The following is a 27,044-nucleotide window of genomic DNA, read 5'->3' as shown; positions in this document are numbered from 1 at the left end:
CCTCAGCAGATCAGGGGATAAGGAAGATGTAGCACTTACACTCGCTAGAGTACTCCTGTGCTACAAAGAAGAATAAGCTTGAGTCTTTGGTAGGAAAATGGATGCACCTTGGGACTGGAATGCTAAATGAAATCAATCTCATGCACACATGCTTAATCCAGCATGGTTTCTCTGATGAAAAACCTAGAATGTGAACAAAGCAGAACAGTAGATCGTGAAAAGCCAGAAGGTAGAGCTTTCTAAAAGGGGAAAGCGATCAAGAGATGGAGGGAGGAGAAGGGGGGTGAAGAAAGGAACTATGATGTGTTACATATGTGCAGCAAATCACGAGGAATATAAACATTACATATTTCCAACATGCACCAGAAAATAATAAAGAAGGGAGTCAATAGGTGGAAGGTGAGGCAGGAGGATCGCCCTAAGTTCGAGGCCAGCCTGGACTACACAGTGAGCTCAAGGAGAGCCTGAACTACAGAACAAGACCCAATCTCTAAAAACAAAACAAACCAAGTGTGGGGGCACAGATCTGTGACCACAGCACTCAGGAGGCTGAGGCAGGAAGATTGCTGTGAGTTTGAGGCCAGCTTGGGCTGCATAGTGAGCTCAAACATAGCTTCAACTGCAGAGCAGGACCTAGTCTCAAAAAACAAAATGGAGTAAAACAAAACAGAAGGATGGCTGGGGGATAGAAAATGAATTGAAATGTACAGCATCAAGCACACGTACCAATTCCCCACAAGGAATGAAAAATTACACACTGTAAACATGAACTGGTGATGAAAAGAAAAGGGAAAAAACCCAGAGAAACAATAAATTATCCGAGATATTACAGGGTGAGTGTCACCTACTGATGGGTTCCAGACCGGCAGGAGTTCAGAATTTCACATTCAGATTTTACAACCTCTGCAGTCTTTTCATGTCTGAGGATCCCTAATCTGAATATCTGAATCAGAATCTGAAAATTTCTGAGAGCCCTAAGTTTTAGGGGTGCTTAACCCATCAGGAGATCAGAGTTAAAGTCATTCTATTATGGCGGCACACGCACGCCCATGTCAATAGCAGCACAAATTTATAGTAGCTAATTCGTGGAGACAGCCTATATCCAGTGAAGTGAAGTTGGTATTTGTATACAGTGAAGTACTATTCTGTCATAAGGAAGGATAAACTTAAGGTTTTTGTGAGTAAAGGGAAGCAACTTGAGACCACAATACAGACCAATTAAGCTTCTGAAACATGAATCAGGCATCCAAGCTTAGCTATGGCATAGAGAAACTTAGCAAGGGATGGGGAGAGAGAAAGAGAGAGAGAGAGAGAGAGAGAGAGAGAGAGAGAGAGAGAGAGAGAGAGAGAGAGAGAGAGAGAGAGAGAGAGAGAGAGAGAGAGAGAGAGAGACAGAGAGAGAGAGAGACAGAGAGAGACAGAATATGAATTAGAAGATAGGAAGGAGGGAAATCTTTTTCAAATGGATGGAAGAATAAGAGATGGAAGAGTAGGAAGGGGATGCAAATAAAGCAAAGAATGGAAGGGGGTAGAGTGGTGAAAATAGAACTTTTCCAAAAGAGGAGATGATAGGAGTTGGAAGGTAGAGGGAGGGACAGAGGGGTAGGGGGTGAAAACAAAAATAGAGACAAAAAGAATTATGATGTGTTATGTACATGCACCAATTCTAGGCCATAATTATACTCATTATGTACTACAAACATGTACAAATGAAAAAAGTAAAATGGCTGAAAAATGGAAAAACACACAAACAACAACAACAGAAATGGCAGTGTCAGGAGTCCAGGTGCCCAGAACTATTGTCAGAGCTTGGAACCAGGAAGGGGGTGGAAGATGCAACCAGCTGCGGTGTCTCTGCATATGACCAGGCTCTGAGACGGCGTGCCCACAGCAGACGGCTCAAGGCAGCCCAGTGCTCTGGGGTGTGTCACTGTCACGTACTTGCTGCTCAGTTTGAATGAAAAGACTCTCCTTGCCCCTTCATGTGTGTGGTCATTTTAGATTCTGGTGTCCTTGGTCAACCATCGTCCAGGTGCAAGACCCCGTCCAGATTCAAAAAACCTTACTTTCTCAGACACTCTGGGGGAGTTTATCCAGGCAACGAACATCCGCCTGCGCTTTCTCCGAACCAACACCTTGCTCGGCCATTACACCTCCAATGACATGAAAGATCCAAGTGTCACTCGGCGGGTGAGTGGTGTTCTACAAGCGCCTCATTAGCAGAATTTGTCTTGTTCATTTTTGATTATCAATTAATTGCTTCGAACCCTTTTGAGTAACCTTTACAGCCATTCATGGTACAGGCATGAGCGTTTCTTCTTGTCTGAAATAGTAGGTGTAATTAGGAGTCTGGATGTTTGAAGAAAAATTACTGTATTCAAGGATGAAAGACAAAAGCTTATAGTCAGCCTGGTGTTTGCCTGCACAGCTCACTGCCACTGCCATCAACAGTCCCCACATTCCAGAGGCCTAGTAAAATAAAAGTTTGCTTATTTCTCATGTTACAGTCCAGGGTGGGTCAGTAGGGGAAACCAACAACATGTAGTTACTCAAGGGAGCAGGCTCTTCCTCTCCTGGAGGACCTCAGGTCTGTGGTTGTAGGAACAGAGAGCATAGCGAAGAGCTACTTGCTCCTGACCATAGCGGCCATCTCCTGAGGTGAGAAGTGGCTTGTATTATAGTCCATGGAAGTGTAGGAGGCTGAGTAATGTAACCCAGCTGACATGGAGGAGAAGGTAGATACCAGTGGGCTCTGACGCTCCCCCGCAGTGCTCAGGGCCCACCCTGAATGCTCTCACCCTCAGGTGTCAGGACAGCAGCTCCACCTCCTGGCCATAGGGGGCGCTGCAGGACAAGTCCCCAGCTGTCACTCTTCTCAAACCCTCTGATCCACTGAAGGTGTCTCTTGTTGGCCAACTCCAACAGGAAGCCAGGGAGTCAGAGAGCTCTGATTGTAGCCCAGGGAGTTCAGCTTCAGGACAAAAGGCAGGCCCATCCTGGAGGGGTGAATTGAAGATCCCCAATGTACCTTTTAGACTTGGTTTCTCATGCAAGCAATAGCAAAAAGCTGGGGAGAGAGTAGAAGGGGTTGCATTTTGTTTTGAGTATTTTGCAGAAAGGCCAGGTGTTTTGGGTACAGGTGATCTGTGTTCCTTATTTGCTGCCCTCTTGGTTCTCTCTGAACCACCATGTAGATGGGGATGGAGTTGGAGCCAAAGATAAATATTTATAAGAGAGAGTTGGGATTGCTGGTCAACTGCAGCTGCTTTCTAGCTTGCTGCTGCCCACCACCCCATACATTTCCTTTTTGAGTGTTACAAGATCTGTATCCTTGTCTACATTGTCTGCCTTTCCACTTAGGTGGCCATAGACCTTCCATTTAGGAGAGCGTCCCTTTTATAATCCTGAACCCTCCAACCTATGCTGCTTCTCTAACAGAAGGGGAGCACAGTGCCAGCTGTCCCATCATACAACCCTGTATGCTACTGACCCAGTGCTTCTGTCTCTGCCGAATCCTGAGCACACATGGAAAGAGAAACTTGTGTGGCTGTCAGCATAGCCTCTGGGTGTGAACTTGTCACCAAAAGCACTGGTGACCCTGGCTTTGTGCAGTGCTACCAGAAAGGGTGTTAATGGGTTGGAGACCATGCTAGGTGTGGCCAGGAAGCTTCAACACTTGAAAAGTGTTTAATTAGGGAACCCCAACCTCAAATGAATAGGGCCTCTTAAGATGATTACACTCAACAAGACAAATACAGAAACCCTCTTGTCCTTGTGAACTCAAAGACTTCCTGCTGACAGGCAAGCTCACCTGCAGCATGCCTCAATGGGAAGGATTGTTCCACACTACATTCCCCCCCACCATGTGCGTCTATGGCCAAGTCTGGGAAGGAGAGGGGCCAGCAGCAGGGACCACCTGTTGTTGCTCGTGGAGAGGCCTCCAACACACTGCAGAAGAGCCTTGGCATTGAGGTGGGTTGTGCATATTTGCATAGCCAAAAACTGGCTCCGGCTCCCCTTCTTGGAGCTTAAGCCCCTAACCTTGTCCTTTTGATCCTAAACTAGAAATTTTCAACAACTGCCAACAGGTGGTTGTTCATCTTTATAAATGTTCTTTTCCTTCTTGCAGCCTAGGATGATCGGTTATATGTAGTAGGGACACAGTTTTCAGTACAGATTTCTTTTTGTGGTACCAGGGATTGAACTCAGGCCCTTGCACTTGCCAGGCAAGCACTTATTCTACTGAGCTATCACCCCAGTCCCCGGGTATGATTCTTTCTGAGAGTAATTTTCCTCTGTGCATTTAAAGCAACTTTTTAGAAATGGACAATTTCAGAAGTTCTTTAAAGTAAGTTTGACTGAAGAGTGCATTTATTTTGTAAGACAGGCTTTACCTAAGGCTACTTGTTGTGTTGCATCCAGCAGGAGAATTGGTCCAAGAACACAGGATAGAAGAGAAGCCCAGTCAATGCTGATGTGGCTTAAAGATGGGTGAGAGATGATTGCCCTGCAGTTGAGTAACCCTGACCTGTCCTGCTTTTCGTTGTGTAGTACTTCTACAGCGTGAAGGGTATCACTGTCGGAGGCTGGTGCTTCTGCAATGGCCACGCGGAGGAGTGCAACGCAAACAATTCCCAGCAACGGTATGTGCGCTGCGTGAGTTTTCCACTCTTGTGATGAATCAATACAATTATTTCAGGGGATGTTTGCAGCTCATTAAATATTCCTAGTCTCCTGGCCTCAATAGGAATGCTTCAGGGTCAACAAAAGTGGTATGTGCACCTGTCTTCTCCTGTAGCCCTCCACTTCCTTTGGCAGATCCACAGTGGACCATGGCAGACATGACTAATCAATCACGGTACTCCATGGATGATATGGGATACAGCCACCACTCCTAACCAAAGCGGATGCCTCAGGCAGCCATTAATCATTTTTCTTTTACAATTTGATTTTGCATTTACTTGGTTGTGGGTTCTGCTATGTTTGATGTTTTCTCCCTGAAAATGGAATAGGCACAGATGATAAGAGCATGCCTTGTGTCTGACCCACCATGAACATATTCTCATGCAAACAAAATACCTTGAATGACCACCACTTAAAACAAGATGATCTAGTCAAGTGAATTTCAGCCCTGGTTAAGTTCTACCTGCACAAAGAAATCAACAATGAAAATCTGTTTTAAAATCATCTTTGTAAACATGGTGTTTGCAAATTTTTTTTTCAGTTTTGAAATTTCTACTTTTTTTCCATAATTTTATTGAGAAGCAAATAACAATGAGACAGTTTCAAATCAAATTGGTATGACAGTTTCAATAATTAACACATTGCATACATTCTTCCTAGTGGTTATTTGCTGTACAAGACACAGACATGATATCCTATTTACAAACACTATTACAACAAATACCTCTATTCATTAAGAGAATGTAACTATCTATCCTAACCATTTTGAATACACAGATACAAAATGGACATTCATCTGTATCCCCTTTTTGTTTAGTTCTGTCATTTGAATATTATAGGTGTGTTAACTCAGAAAAATATTCTAAAAGAGTCCAGTAGTCCATAATAGTATTGGGCATTCCACTTGACTGGCAATGTCAGAAATTGTTGACCTGAGTCCCCTCCAGATCAACAAAACACCATGGCTTTACTTCTTATACTTCGTTTTTGTACTTTTCTGCTGGATGATTGAGACCAAGATAAAGCAAGACCTATGCAACAAGAGTTGTAGTTTTTGGGTCTGATAAGGTCAGTGAAATCCCCTCAGGATTTATCTTGAGATCCTGTACCTCAGATTGTAGCTCCTTTGTCAGTGTCAGCCATGTGGATGCGTCATGGCCATTGCTTAGCCAATGTGCTCTCCGTGAAAGCCTGAGAGAATGTCCTCTCTCCATGTGACTCTCCTTAGGTACACTCTACATCATCAGTCACTTTCCTTTTTGGCCCCATAATCTTGATCAGAAAATTTGGGACACTACTGAGTTACATGATGTTATAGTACAAGTTCTCATATGTCTTGAGTCTTAATTGACCTTGGAAGGCTAGGGCCAAAATGTTGGCTTTCCTTGCAGCCCTCCTTTTTCTCTAACTTTGGTCTGCAAACTTAGGTTGTTAACCATCCAGAAGACAAGCTTATTGTTATTACCATACAACCTAGGCTGTTAAGCTTAACCTCACTATCTGTCTGAATATCAAACATCTTAGGCATAACATGGAACAGGTATTTTTCATCAAGTATTGATATGTTGAACTTTAAGTCCCTACAGAATATGATGAAAAAACATTTAAAAAGTTAAAATATATTTTTAAAATAGGTATAATTATATAATTCTTATGTTTACACATAAGTCCAGAAACCTCACCATATACAACCTTGAAGCAGGACAGTCCTACAACATTCCTTTTCCTGTCTCCTGCCTTCATTCACCACCCCCTTCTTTTTGAACAGTCATCTACCTGAGAGACAGCATGGCAGCAACTGGCATGTGCAAATGTTTGACTAATGCTTTTCTCCAGTTCAAATTGTACTCCAGTGAGCTAAAAGAATTAAGCAGGGAAGTAAAACTATTTAATTTAGATACTTTTGGGGAATGTTAAAAGTACCCATGTGCAAAGCACTTAATGAGGGGGTGATACCCAGAGTAAATATAGAGTAGTCATGAGTTTTGAATTTTTTTATATTAAAGTGAAAAAAGATGAAAACGATGGAGCCCAGTAGGACAGTTGCATAGTTGATATACTGCATATTGCCTTTGTGTAAAGAAGTTATGTAGATATCCTGAACACACAAGCCACACCCACCCAGAGTTTGATGGCATTGGTTCCTGAAGTCTGATAATGATTGGATTTCACTAGAATGAGGCTTCTGGGCAGACCAGGCAGAGCTCTGTTGTCATCTTTATGCTGTTCCTTTTCCTTTTCTGCTCTTCCTAGGCCACTGTACCTCTAATTTGGCTGTGTAGTCAGATGACTCACCAGTCAGCTTTTTCCACCTCATCGGCTTATGATGAAGGTCACTGTTCCTTCTCACGATGGGCCGATGTGTATAGGGCCAGTCCTAGAATTCAAGCCTCCTTTTGTGACTTACCTGATATGGCCAGACCAGCCATTAATAGTTGATTAAATTTGGGAAGACAAATAAAATGTATTTAATTATCCTGGGTTTAATGGGATGTGAGGGCTGTAGATTTTCAAATCCTTTTTGAGATGGTAGTAAAGAGTACCTCACCTAATTTTCCATTTTAACCAGTCTTAAGTAGTGTTGAGTACATTCACGAGTGTTGTAAAAGCAAACTCCAGAAGTCTTTGCATCTTGCAAAAGTGCAAGTCCATTCCAATTTAACAACTATCCATTCATACCTGCCAGGTTCCAGCCAGCACCGTGCCTCTTCTTGTTGATATTAATGTGATGGTGTGAGATACATCAGCGAAGTGGGAACCTCCAGTGTCTGCCTTTTGGTAGACAAGAGAGAGCTAAGTAGTGGTGCTGGAGTGGGCTGGCACACTGAGTCCCCATCCCCAACTGGCGTGGCTCACTTAGCACAGTGTCTACAAGATCCATCTGAGCAGATCAGTTTTCTCCCCTTCTATAGCTCAATAATATTTCATTATCTGTATAGGACCCCTTTTCTACCTTCATCCATCCATAGTTGGGCACCTGGGTTACTTCCATCTTTCAGCTACTGTGACTGGGAGCTTGAGTGTGGCCCTTTTTTATTTTTTAGCTCAAGTATACTTTGCAAAGAATGAGATGCATAGATCCCAAATGTCATGTGCTTAGAAACTGTGCATTTGTGTTACTAACCAAGGTGGACACTTGTAAGGGTGGAAATTACTGGATGCTACATATAGTAATAGTTTTCTTTCAAAATTTTACTTAGAGTCTAGAATAAGAGGCATTTACCACAGATGTAGTCAGACTCAGGTTTGTGCAGCTTTTGGCCAACTTTGTGTTCTGGCAGAGTAGCCATGGCCAGCTTGTATGGTGTGCTTTGTCCAGCTCCCCTTCTCCCTGATCAGCGACAGGCCCAAATGTTGCCACCCCTTCTTGGAAATTGGGGGGCGGCTCCCACTGACATGTAATCAGCAAGGGCTTGCTTGTTCTTGGCTGTTCTCCCTTCGCCATGAATCCTCCTGGTGGGTGGAGCTCTTGGATACTAAAGCATAAAACCCTGAGTTGGCGAAAGAGGAGAAACAAAATGGTTCTGTGTGGGACAAGAAGGGATGCCACTAGAGAGGGACTTGGCTTCCCCTTAGAAGGGGACCCTGTGGGCCATGGCAGACCTGGATGACTTTTGTCCTGGGTCTTTAAGGTCTCCCAGCACATGTGAGCAGTGTCCGCCTGGCCCCCTGTGCCTTGATGGGGCCTCAGTGTGCCAGCCCGCTCCAGCACCACTACTTAGCCCTCCCTTGTCTACTCGTCTTTTTCCAGTCCTGCACACTGACCTTGAACATGCTGGTGACATCTACACCCAGGAACAAGAAAAAGGCCTTACAGCATGCTTCAGGGGGCCCAATGACTCAGTGGAGGGAGCCAGGGCTGGATAATCCTTAATCTGCTAAGCAGGCAGAAGACCAAGCGTGTGTACCGTACTGACCTTGATGCGTGGAGAGACGATCAGACATTCAGTGCTGAGTTTCCCAGCTGCCAACCAAAAAGGGAAAGCTGCTTGGCTTTATTCTTGTTTTATTTTCTTTCACTAATCTTTATATTGCTTGTACAGATGAATGGATCTTGTTTTGGCACACTGTACCCACATATAACAGAGCTTGGGCATTTCCAGCTCCCCGTGTCCTCCCGCGCCCTCCCTCTCCATGTTAGTTTCACATGTTGGGCGGTTCAATGTGTATATTTGGCTGGTATCCATTCTCCCCATTGTCTGCCCTTTCCCCTCCCCTCCCTCTTCTTTCTTTCCTCTTGTCTAGGAATAATCTCACTCCTGCTTCCTTGTCACCTTTTTTAGATTTCACATACCAGGGAGCATGTGTAATTCTCTCTTTCTGATCTGACTTATTTTGCCCAACATGATAGCTTCCAGATCCTTCTATTTTCTTGACAGTAACAGTTTCATTCTTTCTCTGGTTGAATCATATGCCATTTTGTACATTCACTGCAGCTTCTTTATCCATTCATCTATTGAGTGTTATCTAGCCCAGTTCCATACCTTTGTTGTTGAGATTGAGCTACAGTGAATGTGGGCATGCAGGTGTCCCTGTAGAATGCTGACTTTTATTGCTTCAGATGTACACTTAGAGTCTAGAATAAGAGGCTAGAGCGGAGTAGTACAGCTGAACCAAGGGCTAAGTCTTCTGTTTGTTTCTTGAGGAACTTCATGCTGATTTCCACCAACGCTGTAATAGTTCACATTCCCACCAGCAGTGTAGAAAGTGCCATTGCCCTACATCTTCACCAGCAGTTACTGTTTTTCCTCTTCTTGATGACAGTCATTGGGACTAAGTAAGACACAATCTCAGTGGAGATTTTCTGGGGAGGGAGGTATCAAAAATCGAACTCAGGACCTTGTGCTTGCCAGGCAAGTGCTGTGTTAATGTAGTTTTTATATTTCACTTGCTTTTACATTTCACTATGATTAGAATCTAAAAACTAATAAGCTACTTGGGAGAAAGAGATTGTAGGCATTGGGACTAGATATGAATTTTCCCTGGGGATTGGGCAGAGAGAACATTATTGAAAAGTTTTCTCTACTGAATGATGTGTTTAACAGAACTGTTATAGCAGACACAAGGACAAATTTTCTAAATAACCTGTAGCCTGGACTGAAAGCAATGACTTCAGATTGACAATGAATCGGAAAGTTATTCAACTCTTTTTTCCTTTTTTTTTTTTTTTTTTTTTGCAGAACTGGGGATTGAACTGGGGGCCTTGCGCTTGCCAGGGAAGCGCTTATTCCACTGAGCCATCTCCCTGGCCCTCTTTTTTTCCTTTTTTGATGCTGTGTTAAATTTTGGTTTCTCCGTGAGGGTTGATGAACTGTCTTCTTTTGAAGCAACAATCCCTAAGGACTCACTCAGCCTGCATAGGCAGAGTATTTTGTTGGCAGTGAGCCGAAGGCCTCTCTGACAGAGGTCATTTGGACTCCAGCAGCTGTGTGCTGCCAGCTAAATTCTGTCCATGTCCTACAAGTGGCAGATGAGCAGGGAGGGAGCTGACACCTGCCCTTGGGAGTGTGACTGCCTGCATGCCAGTGTCACTGTCCTTGAAGGGGAGCTGAGGGAATCTCACTGGCCCTGACAGGAACTTTGTAAACAACTGTTTAGAATCCTCCTGCAGCACCGTTGAATGGAAAACTCAAAGCTTGGAGTTCTAACCCAATACCAAAGCTACAGCCGTATCATTTTAACGCAGACAAATCTTAAGACAAATGTGAGACTTTCAGATCTTTACACCCTAGCCTTGCCAAGTGAGCTCAGCTTTTGGCCCTGTGATAGAGCAGGGTGCCCTGAGACCCTTCTGGTAGCTGTGGCTTGGCTAGTAAATCTCTGTGCGCACTGTAGATTTAGAGTAGGGCAGGAGAAGCCTACTAAGGACTACTCCAGATACCACTAAAGCTGTGATCCTGAGTGCACCCAGGAACCTGAGAGCCACTGCTTGCTTGTTGCCTCAGCTCTTATAATATAATGTGGCAGAGAAGAAGAGTGGAGGCTGTAGTGTCAAACTTACGCTTGAACTCTGGTTCCCCATCCATCCCTGCTTGACTTCTGGCAAGTGTCTTATTACCTCTGCAGTTTAGTTTCACCATCAGTAAAACAGATAAGAAGCAGGAGAAGGGGGCTTGGAATGAAATACACAACATGCTTTGTTATCATGACCACTCCATGGATGTTGCATGGATGACCCTTAGAATGCACTCATGTGTCACTCCGGAACACAGGAACAGATCTTAACCAAAACTTTCTAATAACTGCAATGTACTTTGCTCACACACCCAGGTTCCGGTGTAAATGCCAGCACCACACCTGTGGGGATACATGCAATACCTGCTGTGCGGGGTTCAATCAGAAGCGCTGGCGACCTGCAACGATGCAGGAGAACAATGAGTGTGAAGGTGGGTGCTGGGGCAGGAGTGAGACCCTGGTATTGGCTTCTCTCCTCTTTACCTGAGAGTGATGCCGCATCTCTGCAAGCCTGTGAAGAGGCTGGAGCAGGTCAGCTTTATCACTCAGGTCTGATACTGCACTCCGTTATCCTTGGGGTAGGTTCGCAGGCCCCCTAGAACCAAGAGAGGTGCCCAATCTTGTATATGCCATATTTCCCCTATACATACTTAGCTCTCATAAAGTTGGATTTATAAATGAGACACAGTTAAAAAACAAAACAAGCACTCATAATAAAATAGAATTGTTACAACAATATACTGAAATAAATTTCCCAGCATCTCTATTCTTGTTCTTCAAGCCAGTATTTAGAGACTAGGAGTTACTAACTCCAAGGGAGTTACTACCCGCCTGGAGCCCCAGTTTTTCGCTTTGAGTTATAGGGATAATGTCGCTTACTTTTGAGAATTGCTGCACAGATTAAGTGTGATGATGTGTGTAAAACACTTTTCACTGTATATGAGGAGCTCAGTTATTGTTAGTAGAAATTATACAAGTGCTAGTAATAATCCTTGCACATAAAGTCTAACTGGCGTTCTGGTACATCTTAATTGGTTATAATTGCCTATCTTTCCAAAATAAAGGGAACTATTCTCATTTAATATCAAGGGGAAAGAATTGTAAGTTGCGTAATGTTCTCTACCTGTCTTCGTGTACAAGCCCCTAAAGTTCTTCTGTAAGGGAGTCCCTGGTATTCCAGAAAGGACTTTATTATAGCTCAATGAGCAGTAATTCCATCTGGGACTTGGCTGAGCATCTCATAGGAATGGTGGAGTGTTGATGCAGAATGCTTTTTTGCAGCCTGCAATTGCAATGGCCATGCCACAGACTGTTACTACGATCCAGATGTGGAATTCCACCGTCAGAGCACAAATCTCCAAGGCATCCGTGCAGGCGGAGGGGTCTGCATCAATTGTCAGGTGAGGCACAAGCCAAAGGAAAGTGGATGGGTCAGGACAGGACATCAGGAGCGTTCCGCAAGCCCTGCTCTCAAAGTGTTGGCAAGAGAATCGATGCAATTAAGTCTTTTCTGAGACCATTCCTCCACATTCAGCCACAAAAATCCTTATCAATTTAGGGATCGTAAGGCAAGTGGACAGAGGCATGATGATCTGAACACCTTTGAGTGTGTGTTCCATGCCAGTCTTTGCCTAAATAGCGAGGAGAGCTCCTGGCTACTATCCAGCTTGTGGGGGACAAACTCCAAGGAGGGAGGGACAAACCAGGACCTCAAATCCTGCTTTCAGGCAGATTCTGAGTCTAGGCACATTGAGGAAGTGCGTCATGATGGGTTAATGGTGACGCCTGCCACCGATACCAAGTGTGAAGCACTTGTTAGTCACTTGCAGGGCAGCTGGATCCCCTGGAATCCTAGCAAACTAGAAGGGAGCCTCTGCAGTTTGATTAACGATAAGGCTGGAGTAATCCAACACAATGAGATGTTGGCATAAAGTAACAGAATAGGGGTGGAGGATGGACCCACACTTCTGTGGGTATTTGATTTTTGGTAAAAGTACCAAAACAAATGACAAAGGGAAAGCTTTCAACAAATCTTCCTGGAAAAAACATGGATTTTCTGTGAAAAGGGGTACACTTTCACCCTTGCTCAAATTCTTAAAAATTGAATTGATATGAATCAGGAGTCACAAGTAATACTAAAACTGTAAAGCTTTAGAAAAAAATACAGAAAAATATCCTTTTGCTTCAGAGAATGAGGAAGCTTTCTTAGGCCATGTACAGCTGAATCCATAAAAAATGAACAATTAAGCTTCATTAAAATTAAAAAGATCTGCTCAGGAAAGATCATATTAAGAAAATGAAGGGGGAAACTGCATGCAGGAAGGAGATACTCAAAAACATAATCTGATGAATGATTGCATCCAAGATATAGAAAGAACTCTCAGACCTCAGTTGTAACAACAAAAATAACTCCATGGAGTATTCAAAAGATTTAAACAACCACTGCATAAAATTAGGTATGTAAATGGCCAACAAGAAATGCTTAATATCCTTACTCATCAGAGAAATGCACATTAAGATGGTGTGGTAGGGGGCTGGGGAGATAGCTCAGCAGTATAAGCGCCTGGCTGGCAAGTGCAAGGTCCCAAGTTCAATCCCTGGTACCTACAGAGTCACCAGGATGGCAGTTATTTAAAAAGGCTTTTTTCAGTTTTTTCTATATTGAATCCTTTGTCTGAAGGATAGCTAGCTAATTTTTTTTTCACACTCTGTGTGTTGTCTTTTTGTTCTGTTAGTGATTTCTTTTGTGATTCAAAAGCTTATTTATAGGATGAGATACCAGTGATTGATTCTTTGTAGTATTTACTGTGCAGGTAGGGTTCTGTTCATGGAGTCTTTTCCTAACTTCTGTCTTCAAGAGTTCTGCCTGTTCTCTATTCCAGCAGATTTAGAGTCGCTGTTTTAATATTTAGGTCTTCAGTCAACTTTTATGTTTGTTTAGTGCATGATGGTAAGCATGGGTCTAATTTTAGTCTTCGGCGTGTGGAAAGACAGTTCTTTCTTTCACTGAACATGTGACTCACTGTATAAATGTCATATTGTCTCCCCGGTGTGAGAAACTGAAAGAGTAAATAAGGCCCAAAGCGTAAAACAGATACTGTGAAATGGGAAGAAATTGTTCACAAGGAAAGAAGAGCTAGAGTGAAGAGATGGGTAAAGGAAGGAAAAGGGAAAGAGATTTTAAAAGGATAAAACGGAAACAAAACTTTGTATTTAGGGAGGGGAAGATGGGTTGAAGGAAGGAGAGGGGCTTGGAAGAAATAGAGAAACCAAAATATATCATGTACAGGTACCAACTCCCATGATTAATATGATCATTATGTATATCTCAAATGTACCAATATACTTAATTATATTTCAAAAAATAAATAGCTTTTTCCTAGATTTATCTTTTTATTTGACTTCTAAAAAGTTTTTTTTTAAAAAAAATTGATATCTGACTTAAACTTTCTTAAATAGATTTTTTTTTTGAAATGTAAGTGTCTTCAATAAAAGAGGTTCATGAACAGTCACAGACAAATTTTTTAAAAAGGCTAATTACACCAAATTTGAATGTGGGAAAATGCACGTAGGAGCACCACACCTACCATACTTGGTAGGTGTGAATATAAAAAGGTGTGACCCTTGGGGGACAGGATTGCATTACAATCCTAAACATACGCCTACCCCATGACTACTTTACTCTGAGGCACTTAACAACTTATGAAAATAGTCCCAACCTGGAAATAGCCCAGGCGCTGGCCAGGAGCTGGGTGGAGGAGCACACTCTGGTGTGCGCATGCAATGGAAAGCTAAGGAGTGGCAGAGAGGAGCAGACCACCGAAGTGTGCAGCACTGGCTGAGGGTCTTAGAAGCGCTGTGTCAAGTAAAGTGAGCATGCAGAGAACAACAGAGAAAGAGCATGCATTGTGCAAGAGCCATTTAAATGGAATTCTGAAATGCAACCCTAATCAATAGTGGAAAAACTCAATTGTGGTCGACTCTGAGGAGGTGGTGGTAGAGTTGACAGGGAAGGGACGTGGGGAAATTTCTTGTGTGATGGTGTTATTCTTTGCCCACATAAGGACTTGAGTCTCACCTCTGTATGCATTTGTCTTGACTTAGGGAATGTACAATTCAGAGCTCTGTGCTTATTGTATTTACATCCAAAGAACAAAAGCTGTGAACTCATACTGAACTCTAGTTAATTAAGTCATTGAGCTCCATGCTGAAGTAGTTAGGAGAAAGTGACTCTTTTCTCTAATTCATTTTGAAATGCACAGAAAATAAGATGGGCTAGTAGATGGATAGAGGAATGGATAGATAATACTGTTTGTTAAACAATAAAGTCAAATGTTAATGTAAACATTCTGTGGGTAGTGTGTAAGTGTTGACTTGTACAATTGGAAATTTATAAAAAGCACAGTGGTACTTTGGCTCACGAATGCTTTTGCATGGGAACAATTTGATTTGCAAACAAAAGTGCTTGGCAAAAATTTTTTTGTTTGTTTGTTTTCAAACTCTGTGCCAGCTGGTGAACACAGCTGAGGGCAGCTTCCCCACGTAAGCATGAACGTGGCCATCTCGTCCAGACTCAACTTAAGCTCATGAACCAAGGTGCCGCTGTAAGATGGTGACAGAAAGGAGCAGTGAGAAAAGGCCAATAGTGGGACATTTTATGTGATTCTTGATTTCTTTCTCTCCGGTGAACACTGATGTACTTTTTTTTTTTTTTTTTTTTATTTGAGAGAGAGAGAGAGAGAGAGAGAGAGAGAGAGAGAGAGAGTGTGGTGTGTGTGTGGCCAGCTCAGCCCACCAGGGGGCGTGGCCGGCTGGCATGTGGTGCTGGGGGATTGAACCGCGGTCCCTGATGCCTTGCCAAGCTTGTTCTAAGTAGGTGCTTTAGACCACTGAGCCATCTCTCCAGCCCCCTGATGTACTTTTTAAGACTGAAAATTATTCATATTGGTTGAGATGGTGCAGGAAGAGATTTTATTTCCACCAATGAATACAAAGTTTAGTCTCTTTCATAAAAACATGAGTTTTGATTAAAGTCTTAAACTTGCTCCCTAGTTGTTTTTTTAAAAATAATTTTATTGAGAAACAAATAGCAATGAAACAGTTTCAAAACCGATTACTAGGACAGTTTCAATAATTAATACATTGCATATTGTTGTCTTAGTGGTTATTCATTGTACAAGATACAGACATGATATCCTGTCCACAAACACTATTAGAACAAATCTTTCTATTCATTGAATTAAGGGAATGTAGCTGTATATCTATCCTAACTATTTTGAATATACAGATACAAAATGGTTGCTCATTTGTATCCCCTTTTTTGTTTAGTTTTGTCAGAGAAGGGTATTCTATTGCCATTTAAATATTATAGGTATGTGAATTCAGCAAAATATTCTAAAAGTGTCCAGTAGTCCATAATAGTAGTGGATTTTCCATAAGAGTGGCAATGTCATAAGTTGATGGCTAAAGCCTTTTACAGCTCAGCATATTAATATGGCTTTACTTTTTATACTTTGTTTTTATTCTTTTTTGCTGGATGATTAAGACCAAGATAAAGCAAGACCTATATAACAAGAAATGTAACTTTTGTTTCTGCCAAGGGCAGTCAAATACCCTTAGGATTTATCCTGAAACCCTGTACTGCAGTTTGTAGATCTTTTGTCAGTGTCAGCCATGTGGATGAGTCACGGCCATTGCTTGACCAGTTTGTTCTCTGTGAAGCCTGAGAGTATGTTTTCTCTCCATGTGACTCTCCTTAGGCACACTCTACATCATCGATCATTTTCCTCTGTAGCTCCATAATCTCCTTGATCAGAAAATTTTGGACACAACTGAGTTACATGATGTTACAGTACAGGTTCTCCTATGTCCTGAGTCTTCACTGACCTTGAGAGGTTAGGGTCAAATTGTTGGCTGTCCTTGCAGCCCTTCTTTTTCTCTAATTTTTGGTCTGCAAACTTAGGTTGTTAACCCTCCAGAGCTTATTGTTATTACCCTACAACATAGGCAGTTGAACTTGATCTCACTATCTGTCTGAATATCAAACTTCTTAGGCATAACATGGAACAAGTATTTTCAATCAAATATTGATATGTTAACCTTTAAGTCCCTACAAAATATGAAGAAACAAATTAAAAGTATAAAACAATATTTAAAAAAATAGGAATTAACAATTACATATTTTTACACAGAAGTTTAGAAATCTAACCCTATATAGCATTGTAGCAGGACAGTCTTGTGAAATTGTTTTTTTTCTTGCCTCTTGTTTTCATTTATTACCCTTTTTTTTAAACAAACATTTACTTGAGAGACAGTATGACAGTAATTGCTGTGTCATACAAGTTTGTTTATTTTTTTATTTTAAAGAGAATAAGAAATAATAAAACCCATTAACAACAACACAAAATTTCAAAAAACAAAATAGTAGGAATTCAACAATTGTTGCTATATTCCATATTGTTATCTTCAAATAGTTGTTCAGATTACTAGATATAGGGAGGTAAAATTGGTTAAAAAATTAAGCATCTCCTGTTCCTTTTAAGAAATCAATAGAAAGTAATAGCAACATTATTTTAGCTATTTTGTGTATATATGGATATATTTTTCCCTTCCCTCTTTCCTTCCAAATTGCCTGTCTCTGTCATACACATACACTATGTAAGCTAAGAGAACAGCATCCAGAAATGGGTAGAGCACAGTTGACCACATTCTCTCCTGCAACAAATCCTATCACTTGGCAGAAAAGACATTTTAGAAACACAATATGCCCTCCTTCTAGAACCCAGCCTGTGTAGGCAAGTGCAGGAACTGGGGTTCAATCCCCGGCACCACATGCCGTGCTGGCCCAGTGACCACTTAGACTGAGCATGGTGGCGCATGCCTGTAATCCCAGAGCTGGGGAGGCTAAAAACAGGAGGATCACTACAAGTCGGAACTGTGTAGTGAGACCCTGTATCAAATATGTTAAAAAACAAACAAACAAAACCAAACCCTCATGTGATATTGATATCACTTTTATTTCTTGGTTTTCTATTTTAACTACTTGTTTAGACAAAAGAAATTTAAACAGTGTGGACATTTCTGAGATATAACATTTGAGTAAGCACATGAAAGAAGTGAAGCAATGAGCCAGGCATTTCATGGTGGTGGCGGTGGTAGTGGACTCGGTATTTCAGGCCTAGGGACCTGTGAGGCCATGGGAGGGAGCCAGTGGTCCAGTGTGGCTGGAAGGGAGTTGGGTTGGATGAGTTCAGAAAGGCAGATCAGGTGGCTCCTTCTGCGTTAGTAAGGTAGCTTCACTATGGGACCTCCTGGGATAGAGTAGCCAGGGAACAGTCTATGCAAAAGCTTCCGTGTACTTGAGAGTCACAGAAATGAAATCCAGAAACAGAGTTATTGTCAAGGAGTTGAAAGACAGAGGTAGAAAGCTAGAAGGATTTGCCTAAAGATGGAACAACACCTCCGCTTGGGGTAATTCAGATCTAAGACTGATCTGCACAGGGCCTGGTTCTAGGTGAGCTTTCTGTAGACAGCTTTCTTTCTTTCTTTTCTTTCCTTTCTTTCTTTCTTTCTTTCTTTCTTTCTTTCTTTCTTTCTTTCTTTTTTTACAGTTTAATGTATTTTAATAGCAAACTTACAGGAACAGCACAGAAAGACAACATTAAAAACATGCACTAGCATGTAAGACAACTGAGTTAGAAAAGTATAGTGACTGGACGGAATCCAGTGTATGATAAAAATGCTACAAACACCATTTAGTTGCTGTCAATAAGAAATTTACTTGTTTTAAACAAATCCAAATGCCGGCATTTTCCAGAAAAATTTAGCAGATTTTTATTTATAATTGTTATAAAGTTGAAGTGCTGAAACTTGTTCACGGAAACATTTTTGACTTGCATTAATGCTTTACATCCTGCATGAAGATAAAAATTCACACACAAATGAAAAGGGAAAAACTGCCAATACGTGGTTTCTGTTCCCTATTTTCCACTCGCAATCATGTACTTAGGTACCTTTTGACCCCATGGGGGAAAAACAAAAAACAAAAACAAAAAACCTAACATTCAAAACTACCAATAACAGGAAGAAGAGGGGAAAAAAAAAATTGAGAATGAAATGTTTCCCGCCATAGTGGACTCCTAAGCATGTTCTGCACGTATGCGCTGTGCTAGTTGGATATCTTTTGGCATAACTGTTACCCGGTTGGCGTGGATGGCACCCAAGTTGGTATCTTCAAACAGGCCAACCAGATGGGCCCCACTTGCCTCCCGCACAGCACCGATAGCTGCGCTCTGGAAGCGCAGATCTGTTTTGAAGTCCTGAGCAATTTCTCGAACCAGACGCTGGAAAGGAAGTTTGCGAATCAAAAGTTCAGTGGGCTTCTGATAACGTCTAATTTCACGGAGTGCCGCAGTCCCAGGCCTGTAACGATGAGGTTTCTCACCCCCCCAGTAGAAGGCGCACTCTTACGATCGGCTTTTGTAGCCAGTTGTTTCCTGGGCGCTTTACCGCCGGTGGATTTACGGGCAGTCTGCTTGGTACGAGCCATGGTACTGGGACCTCCTTACCCCCTTCTTCTTTGGCTGGAGCTCGGCGAGCGAGAGGCGGCGCTGGCGTTAGACAGCGACGGCAGCTCGGCGGCCCGTAGACAGCTTTCTGGTGGGACAAAGGATGGGTTTTGTGGGTGGGCTTTTGCTCACAGCCTCCATCAGCACTCGCTGCACTCTTTAGCATGAAAATGCAACTTCAAGCACCCGCTCCTCTCATAAAGACTCCTCTCCAATATAGAGCTGCTAATATAGGACTTATGAAGTTATCCCTTTCCCTGGGTTTTGACCGTCTTGGTTCAACTAGGCCCATGTATAACTACTCATGAATAGCAGTGCATACAGCAGCGAATCTGACCCTCCATCCATGCAGGTCTGAGAGAACCACCCAAGAATTCAAGAAAACTCTAGGCGTCTGCAGAATAATTTGTTGTTTAATCTTGATTTTTCATTGCTATGAATTGTCTTAAAAATATAACTTCCTTGTGGCAGGTGCTTTGCTTTCTTTTTCAGAAGAGAAAGCTTGGACTGCCTACCTCAGAGAGCATTTTATATTTTCTAAGTGGAAAGAATTGACCTGCTGTCCTATATGCACTATAAGTCACAGTGGCAAGCAAAGGAGTGGAGGGTTAGTTGACATTTGGTGGAAGAAAGGGGGGTGATAGATGTTCCCTGTTTGCCCAAAATGTTTATGCGTGTGAACATTAAATCAGAGAAGTGACCTTTATGGTTTTTAACCTCAGTGCAAAACTGAATTTAGATTTTAGCCCGCAGGACAAGGAGTGGTAATAAATAGAAGTCTGCAGTTAATAAAATCTTCTAAGACAGGGGAGAGGACATAGAATGGGTCTTTGTTCTCTGCTTATGCAGACTTTTGTGTGGGTCAAAGTATGTTATTTTTGTTCTTGTTGATTTCCTATTGCCTTTCCTTTTAGGAAAGAAAGAACACTGTCTTCCTAATCATTTCCAAATTAGAGAGAAGCAGAGTCAAGCTAGAGCCATGGAGTATAGTTCTTGGAAACTGGTGGTGCATGTTGGGTAATTTGATTTTGTGGCAATTACAAGGATTAACCCCGAACCAGAAAAAGCTGCCTAGCATCATACTTTAAAATGAGCTCTGTGTCTGAGACTCATGCCTGATCTATTCACATAATAGAACTGTTCAGAAAAGCTATGCATAATGAAAACACTGCTAAAATTAGAATGGCTAGAGATGAAGGGCTGCATGTGCTATGTCTTCCAAAATTCAAGAAGATATAGATGCCCACATGACCTTTTTATTCGTTGGGTTAAACTAAAGTTGCTTTATTACTCTTTCATCACTTCTGAATGAAGCCTTGGGAACTAGTTCTTGAGTTTTTTATTACTCAAATGTCAAGTGCTTCATTAAAGTAAATTCTTTGGTGGAAGGAACAGCTTAAGGTGTCCAGTCCATGAATCTTTTTATCATTTCCTCTTTTCATGGTTTAAAAAAAATTTTTTTTAGCGCCAACTTTAAATCAGTATCCTGTGGTGTATCCTGGAGGGCCAGGTCAAGATCAACGCTTACGTTTTTAGCGACTTTGAAATTACAACTGGAGCTGTTAGAATTATATTTATCCGGGTGAATCACACAGAATAAAGAGCGTTGGATGTCTTCTCCAGTATCCTTCCTTCTGAGTTTTGTTTCTTTCTTTCTAGCACAACACGTCAGGTGTGAACTGCGAGAAGTGCGAGAAGGGCTTCTACCGCCCTCACGGGATTCCAGTTAGCGCCCCCGGCGCCTGCATCCGTAAGTTTCACGTCGCCTTTGTGCATCTGAGACTGCGCCGCTCCCAGCAGCCGTCAGGCCTACTACTGCCGCCTGGTGGACAATCTCCACATTCCCTCTTTATTCAGACTATTGGTCCCACTCCTCGCGAGGATTATGTAACTGGATTGAATGGAGCGCTATCAGAAACCCTTAGCAAGGTACTTAACATTGGTTTTCTCATACTAGGCTGCAGGAAGTATTAGTTCTCCCATATTCTCTTTTTATATGATTCTATGCTCCAGGAATTCCACTTCTGTCAGAAGTTGCATCAAAGCAGCATAGTATGGGTGCTCATGGATTAGTGATAGTCGTATTTAACATTGATGTGCTTCACTGAGCATTTGCCATATGCAAGCCATTGCCTAAATACTTACGTGGTGAGGTCTTATTAAATTATCACAAAAAATTGAGGACAATGTACTATTATTCTCATTTTTAGATGGAAGAAAACCAAGGGGTTTCAGTAGCTAACTACTTCAATCTGGGTGGCAAAACCACTAACTAGTAGATCCAGGATGTTATTTATTTCCATTAGCAGAACTGTGCTGTAATACAATCATTATACAGAAAAACGGCCCTTGTTCTCCACTCATGTGGAGCCATGAGTCTTCGGCCAGCTTGTACACGTTGCTGTACACATATAACCTATAGCAGTCATGGCGAACCTTGTAGAACTTTTACTGATACAGACAACCCGCTTGTGGCATGTGTGCCAGGGGTTCACCACCACGGGCCTGAAGGCTCCTCAGCAGTTCATTTTATGTTTTCTAGTTGTCACTCCTGCTTTGAAGTTGGACTCTTCCAACCCCCCAGTGAATACTTCCTACATTAACATTTGAGGACAGTAAAGCCCAAAGAATATGTAACATGATTTGCTTCTCTCTAGGGCATTTTTACTTGTTAAAAAGTCTTTCCACTGCCTTCTTTCTTTCTCATCACACTTGTCTTGTGCTCACTTGTCTTGTGCTCACAAAGGGTAGGCATCGCACAGGAAGACGGATGTTCCTAGTGTGACTGAGCCTGTTCAGACCTCCCCTCTCCACTGCCCTCCTAGTTCTGTTCATCTTCATTAAGTGGTCCTCGGATGCATCGAGACTTGCTATAAAAGCCCCACAGGACACATAAATGGTGAACAAATGATAAAGAAGCCACCAGGAGATGCGCAGTCTCCCAGGTCCCCTCAGGAGATGGACTATTTGGACCATGGCAGTATTTTCCCTGCTGGGGTCACATACTGCCACGTCTGGTGAAGCCCCCATGTGGGGTTTCTAAGACTTTCACACTCCAGCCACATTTCTGTGAAGTGTAGACCTGACAGTCATGTTTGGTTGCAAGCACTGCCTTCAGAAAGCTGCACCCTTCAAATCTGACCTGTGGCTTGTTAGGCCCTCTATGGACTGTCTACCACTTCTAGGCATCTTGTACTTGTGTCATGGCAGGTCCTAATGGCCTCTCTGTGGACTTGCATGGTTAGCTGTGTCCAGAGACAGCATGCTGACCAGACCCACCAGCAGCCACAGCCCAGCTCACATACCCAGCCCTCTACTGCAGTCTGTGTCTGAGTAGTTTCCTTCAGGTCCAGGGAACTGATTAGTGCTCAGTGTAATTGGTGACATTCTTGAGGTGGCCAAGAGAGGGTGCATGTGAAAGTTGCTCCCCATGCCCCCTAAGGCTCAGTCACCAAGAAGCAACAATCAAGGGAGAAGTGGAAAACTGTGTGTTGGGCGGGGAAGCTGGGGACCACTGATCACGGGGGAAGCATTGTGGGGAAGTACTGGGACATTGCTGCTCGGTATGGGGCAGCAAAGGGCCAGTCCTTGGAAACTTTTATTCCTTTAGCTTGTTGGTGTGACCCTGTGCATGCGGATGGCTGTGAACAGGGCTCAGGCCGCTGTCTCTGTAAGCCCAATTTCCAAGGAGACCACTGTGACGAGTGTGCGGTTGGATACTCCAACTTCCCGCTTTGTTCTAGTAAGTACCTGCTCCCTAATGGGAGGCCACGCCTTCTGCTGTTCTGGCCTCTATGTTAGCACCTGAGGAGATGGCGGAGATGCAGGGGGCAGATGTGGGGCCCACAGGGAGGTGGCAGTTACACGAATGTTCCCAATACTTTGGAATGCAAGTGTTACAGAAGTATATTTTAGTCTTATTTATCCCTAGGTTGTTATGTTGGGCTATAGACACTGCACCTCAGTAGGTTAAGGGTCAACTGTTGGCTATTTCAACTTAATAGTAATCCATGTGTGACTTTTCTTAACAGACCCAGAAGAAATGCTAGCTTCCAGTTCCAGATCTCTCTCTCTGTCTCTCTCTGTCTCTCTCTCTCTGTCTCTCTCTCTCTCTCTCTGTCTCTCTGTCTCTGTCTCTGTCTCTGTCTCTGTCTCTGTCTCTGTCTCTCTCTTACCAGGAATCAAACTCAGGACCTTGCACTTGCCAGGCAGGCACTATGCCACTGAGCTAGACCCCAGGCCCTAGATGTTGGTATACATATTGCATATTTGGTGACCAGGAGGGTCCATTTCTTTCTTCCTGCTGGACAATAGGTCAAGCTGTCCAGCGCCATCTCCACCCACTGCAGTACCTGATGGAAATTCTATAGCCTAAGAAGCAGCTAAGCAAAATGGGGCAAGAGGTGGGTTCTTATTCTTCTGCAATGGTAAAAGCTGTACTTTTGGGTTAAGACAAAGACATTTGGTCTTAAGAGGAGGCCCTCTTCCCCACCGCTGCAGGAGCTGGGTAACCCATCCACACCCGGCCTCACAGCCCCTGTAGATGCGTCCCAGGGAGGGTATAGTGAGTGGTGGAAACATAGGGCGGGGCTCTTGGGAACGGGGTGACGCTGTGCTCCAGTTAATACCTGCTGGCCTGGGATAATTATTAAAATAGCACCCACAGGCCAGGCGAAGTAGCTCATGCCTGTAATTCCAGCACTCTGGAGGCTGAAGGAGGAGGACTGAAAGTTCAAGACCAGGATGGGCCACTTAGTCACTAAGAGAGACCCTGTGTCAAAAAAAAAAAAAAAAAAAAAAAAAAAAATGCTGGGGATGTAGTTCAGTGTGAGTGAAGGATCTGGGTTCAATCTCAAGCAAAACCAACCAATCAACCAAAAAAATACAAATGTCCACTCTCACTGTGGAGATTGTCCTAGTTCAGGTAGTAAACATATTTAAAGGAACCAATGTCCGAAGCCCAACTACAATGAGATCACATTAGGACTTGACTAACTTCATATGTGAGATTATTGGATCGCCACTGAGCACACACTGCTCTTGCCTTTTTAGTAGAAAGGAGAAGAAAACCCAAGTCAGTCTTATAGCATAAACAAAATTTACGAGAAAAATATGTGGAAGAAAGAGTTTTTAAAAAGCTAGACTTGAGTTTCACTTTTAAAACCAACAGAGCTGCTGACAGAGCCAAGCTCGTCCCTGCTGAGGCTGAGACTTGGCTATTGTGAGCGCCAAATCCTCCCTGCCCATCAGCCCTCAGTCAGAACAGCCAACCCATCTGGTGCCAATCGGCAGACGGGGCAAGAGAGCAATGTGGCCTTCCTTGGCGTGGTCCCTACATGCCCCCTTCGCCAGGCGAGACCGCCTTCCTTGTGCTTAACCAAGCACCATGTGTTCCTTTAATCCCCTTAATCGTCCTCTGTGCTTTTTTATGTTTAGGTTAATTTCATTGGTACACTTTTGATATACATAAGGATCACGTTGAATCACAGGGAATTCGCACCTGTATGTGATATATCATAATTCTTCCTTTCCCTGCTTCACCTCCCCTCGCTTCAACCCTTCTTCTTTAGACAAACTTTGTTTCCATTTCCTTCTATTCGTTTTTCCCTCCTCCACCATGTTCCCTTTCCCATGTGAATATTTTCTCTCTTTTTAAAAATAAACTATTTTGTAGGAATTCCAGGCTTTCTTCTTTCTACTCCAAGACCAGAAGATCCAAAACCTGGAAAACCCAAAAAAGGCAAGTAGCCGCCCTTTTGATTGAATGTCAATGAAAATGTTACATTCCTCTTTCTTTCTGCTTCCTGTATGAGTTTGCCAAGCCCCAGCTCAAGTCCTCTTCCCTAGAGCTTGGCAGGGGCCTTGCAGATGCCCCTAACTGGCTGGCTCCCCACCCAAGTTCTCTACTCCAGCCTGCACCCTCCGGTGGGACTCTCTGAATAGGGAACCTGAGCAGGGCATGGGTTATGAGTTGCTAATGTGATGGTGTCCTGCGTTTGTTCTTTAACTTACAAATGTTTGAGTCCGGATGACAGCACGCCTCTCTCTGGTTTTCTTCTACAAGAACGCTCTCATCTCCCATTTTCCCTGTGTTTACAGTAATCCTATTATTATCCAATTTCATCCTCTCTACTAGACTGGTGGTAACTTCAGGAAAAGAAACACAATTGAGATTGGAGGGAGGGGGCCCGGGGAGATGGCTCAGCAGGATAAGCGCTTGCCTGGCAAATGCAAGGATCGTTAGGGAGGCTGTAAAAGAAATCTCAACTAGGGCAGTTAGATCTGTTGGCAGATTTGAAGGCCAAACCATCCACTGAAAGTGGGTCTGTTAGTGCATCTTAAGACCACCCACTTTGAGACCTAAGTCCTGGCAGTGAACATCAGAAGCACACATTTGTAAACTGCCAGGGGGTATTCAGCCCTGGATAATACTAAACATTGTGCCATCCTCAAGAATTCCAATTCTTTAAGGCCTATGGATTCCAGGCCCTGAACTATGGACAGGGGCATGTTTTAAAACACTGGTTTTTTTTTTTTTTTTCAAAATATAAATTCCTGGGCTGGTAAGATGGCTCAGTGGTCTAAAGCACCTATTTAGAACAAGCTTAGCAAAGCACAGGGACCACGGTTCAATCCCCCAGTACCACATGCCAGCCAGCCCCGCCCCCTGGTGGGCTGAGCTGGCCCCCCCCCCACACACATAAATAAATAAATATAATTTTAAAAATTCCCAACATTAAATAAAAATAAACATTAGAAAAACATATAAATTCCTGTCTACTACCTGAAATTTTTTTTCCAGTGCTGGGGATTGAATTCAGGACCTTGTGCTTACCAGGCAGGCACTTATGCCGCTGAGCTTTATCCCCAGCCTCTCACCTGAGATCTTAATTTAGATTTCCAGGGGAAGCTTAGGCTTGTATCTTTAGCAAGTTTTCCAGATAATCCTGATACATGTTTCTTGTATAGAACCACAGGTGGAGATAGTAGAAATTCCCCTTCAGTGGTTGGCAGACCTTCCATGAGGAATCAGATAGAAAGATTTTGCACATTTAGGGACCTTGTGTCACACGTCTTCATGTGTAGTATTGGTTCCAACTACAGGCTGTATAGGAACCAGTATGTGTGGCTGTGCACCTGTGAAACATTTACTGTAACAGGGACAAATTTGCCTTCAGGCCATAGCTTGCAGATTCTAGGATTGCACTGGAAGCTGGGTGTGGGGCTGATCCTGTACCAGACGGTGGTATTTCATTAGCTCTTGTGTGAGGCCAAGATTGAGACCATATTTCTAGAAAATTGGCCTCCCATGGATTCTGTATCTGCAGACCAAGTAGCTGTGGATAGAAAATAGTTCTTAAAAAGTGTCTATACTAGACTTGTACAGAATGTATTTCTTTGTTCCCTATGTGACACATTATAACTACTACATGTTCTGAACTGCTTCACTTCAGAGCTCTTTTTTTGGTCAAATTTAGTGAATGCCCAGTTGAAGTATGAACAGATTGGAGATCAGGCTAAGATTGTAAAGTTGCTCTGGATTTCCCTTGTATTCTCTATTACTACATTAGAAAAACTAATTCTACAATTTTGTTACTAACCTTTTTTCTAAAAAGGGTAAAGGCTTAGGGCAGAAGGGAAGAGGATGAATTTAGCTACCTTTTCGCATCATGTGATATTTTAGCCTTTGTAAAAAAAGTCTTTCTACCTCCCTGTCTTGTAAGCAGGGTGAAGCCTGTCAAATCTTTGAACCTTTCAAGATTTTGCTGAGAGGAACATTTTCCATAATTAGAAACAGAAATTCTTTCCATATGAGATTGGTCAGAATATAGAAATATA

The 27,044-nt window shown here is 42.9% G+C and overlaps 1 protein-coding gene and 1 pseudogene across 1 annotated transcript in view; one reads left to right on the top strand and one right to left on the bottom strand.

Moving 5' to 3' along the window:
- Positions 1 to 27,044, top strand: part of Lama3 (laminin subunit alpha 3) — a 243,587-nt gene that overhangs the window by 64,983 nt on the left and 151,560 nt on the right. The window contains exons 5-11 of the mRNA XM_023720392.1: positions 2,002 to 2,190; positions 4,552 to 4,643; positions 10,954 to 11,069; positions 11,920 to 12,038; positions 20,865 to 20,955; positions 22,816 to 22,947; positions 24,880 to 24,945. Coding sequence (XP_023576160.1) covers positions 2,002 to 2,190; positions 4,552 to 4,643; positions 10,954 to 11,069; positions 11,920 to 12,038; positions 20,865 to 20,955; positions 22,816 to 22,947; positions 24,880 to 24,945 — 805 coding nt within the window. The remainder of the gene's footprint in view (positions 1 to 2,001; positions 2,191 to 4,551; positions 4,644 to 10,953; positions 11,070 to 11,919; positions 12,039 to 20,864; positions 20,956 to 22,815; positions 22,948 to 24,879; positions 24,946 to 27,044) is intronic.
- Positions 18,777 to 19,273, bottom strand: LOC105742801 (annotated as a pseudogene).

This window comes from Octodon degus, unplaced genomic scaffold (genome assembly GCF_000260255.1).
Source record: "Octodon degus isolate 3935 unplaced genomic scaffold, OctDeg1.0 scaffold00075, whole genome shotgun sequence".
In the NCBI taxonomy this organism is placed as follows: domain Eukaryota; kingdom Metazoa; phylum Chordata; class Mammalia; order Rodentia; family Octodontidae; genus Octodon; species Octodon degus.
Note: the sequence above shows the minus strand (reverse complement) of the source record. Positions and strands in the feature narration are given on the sequence as shown.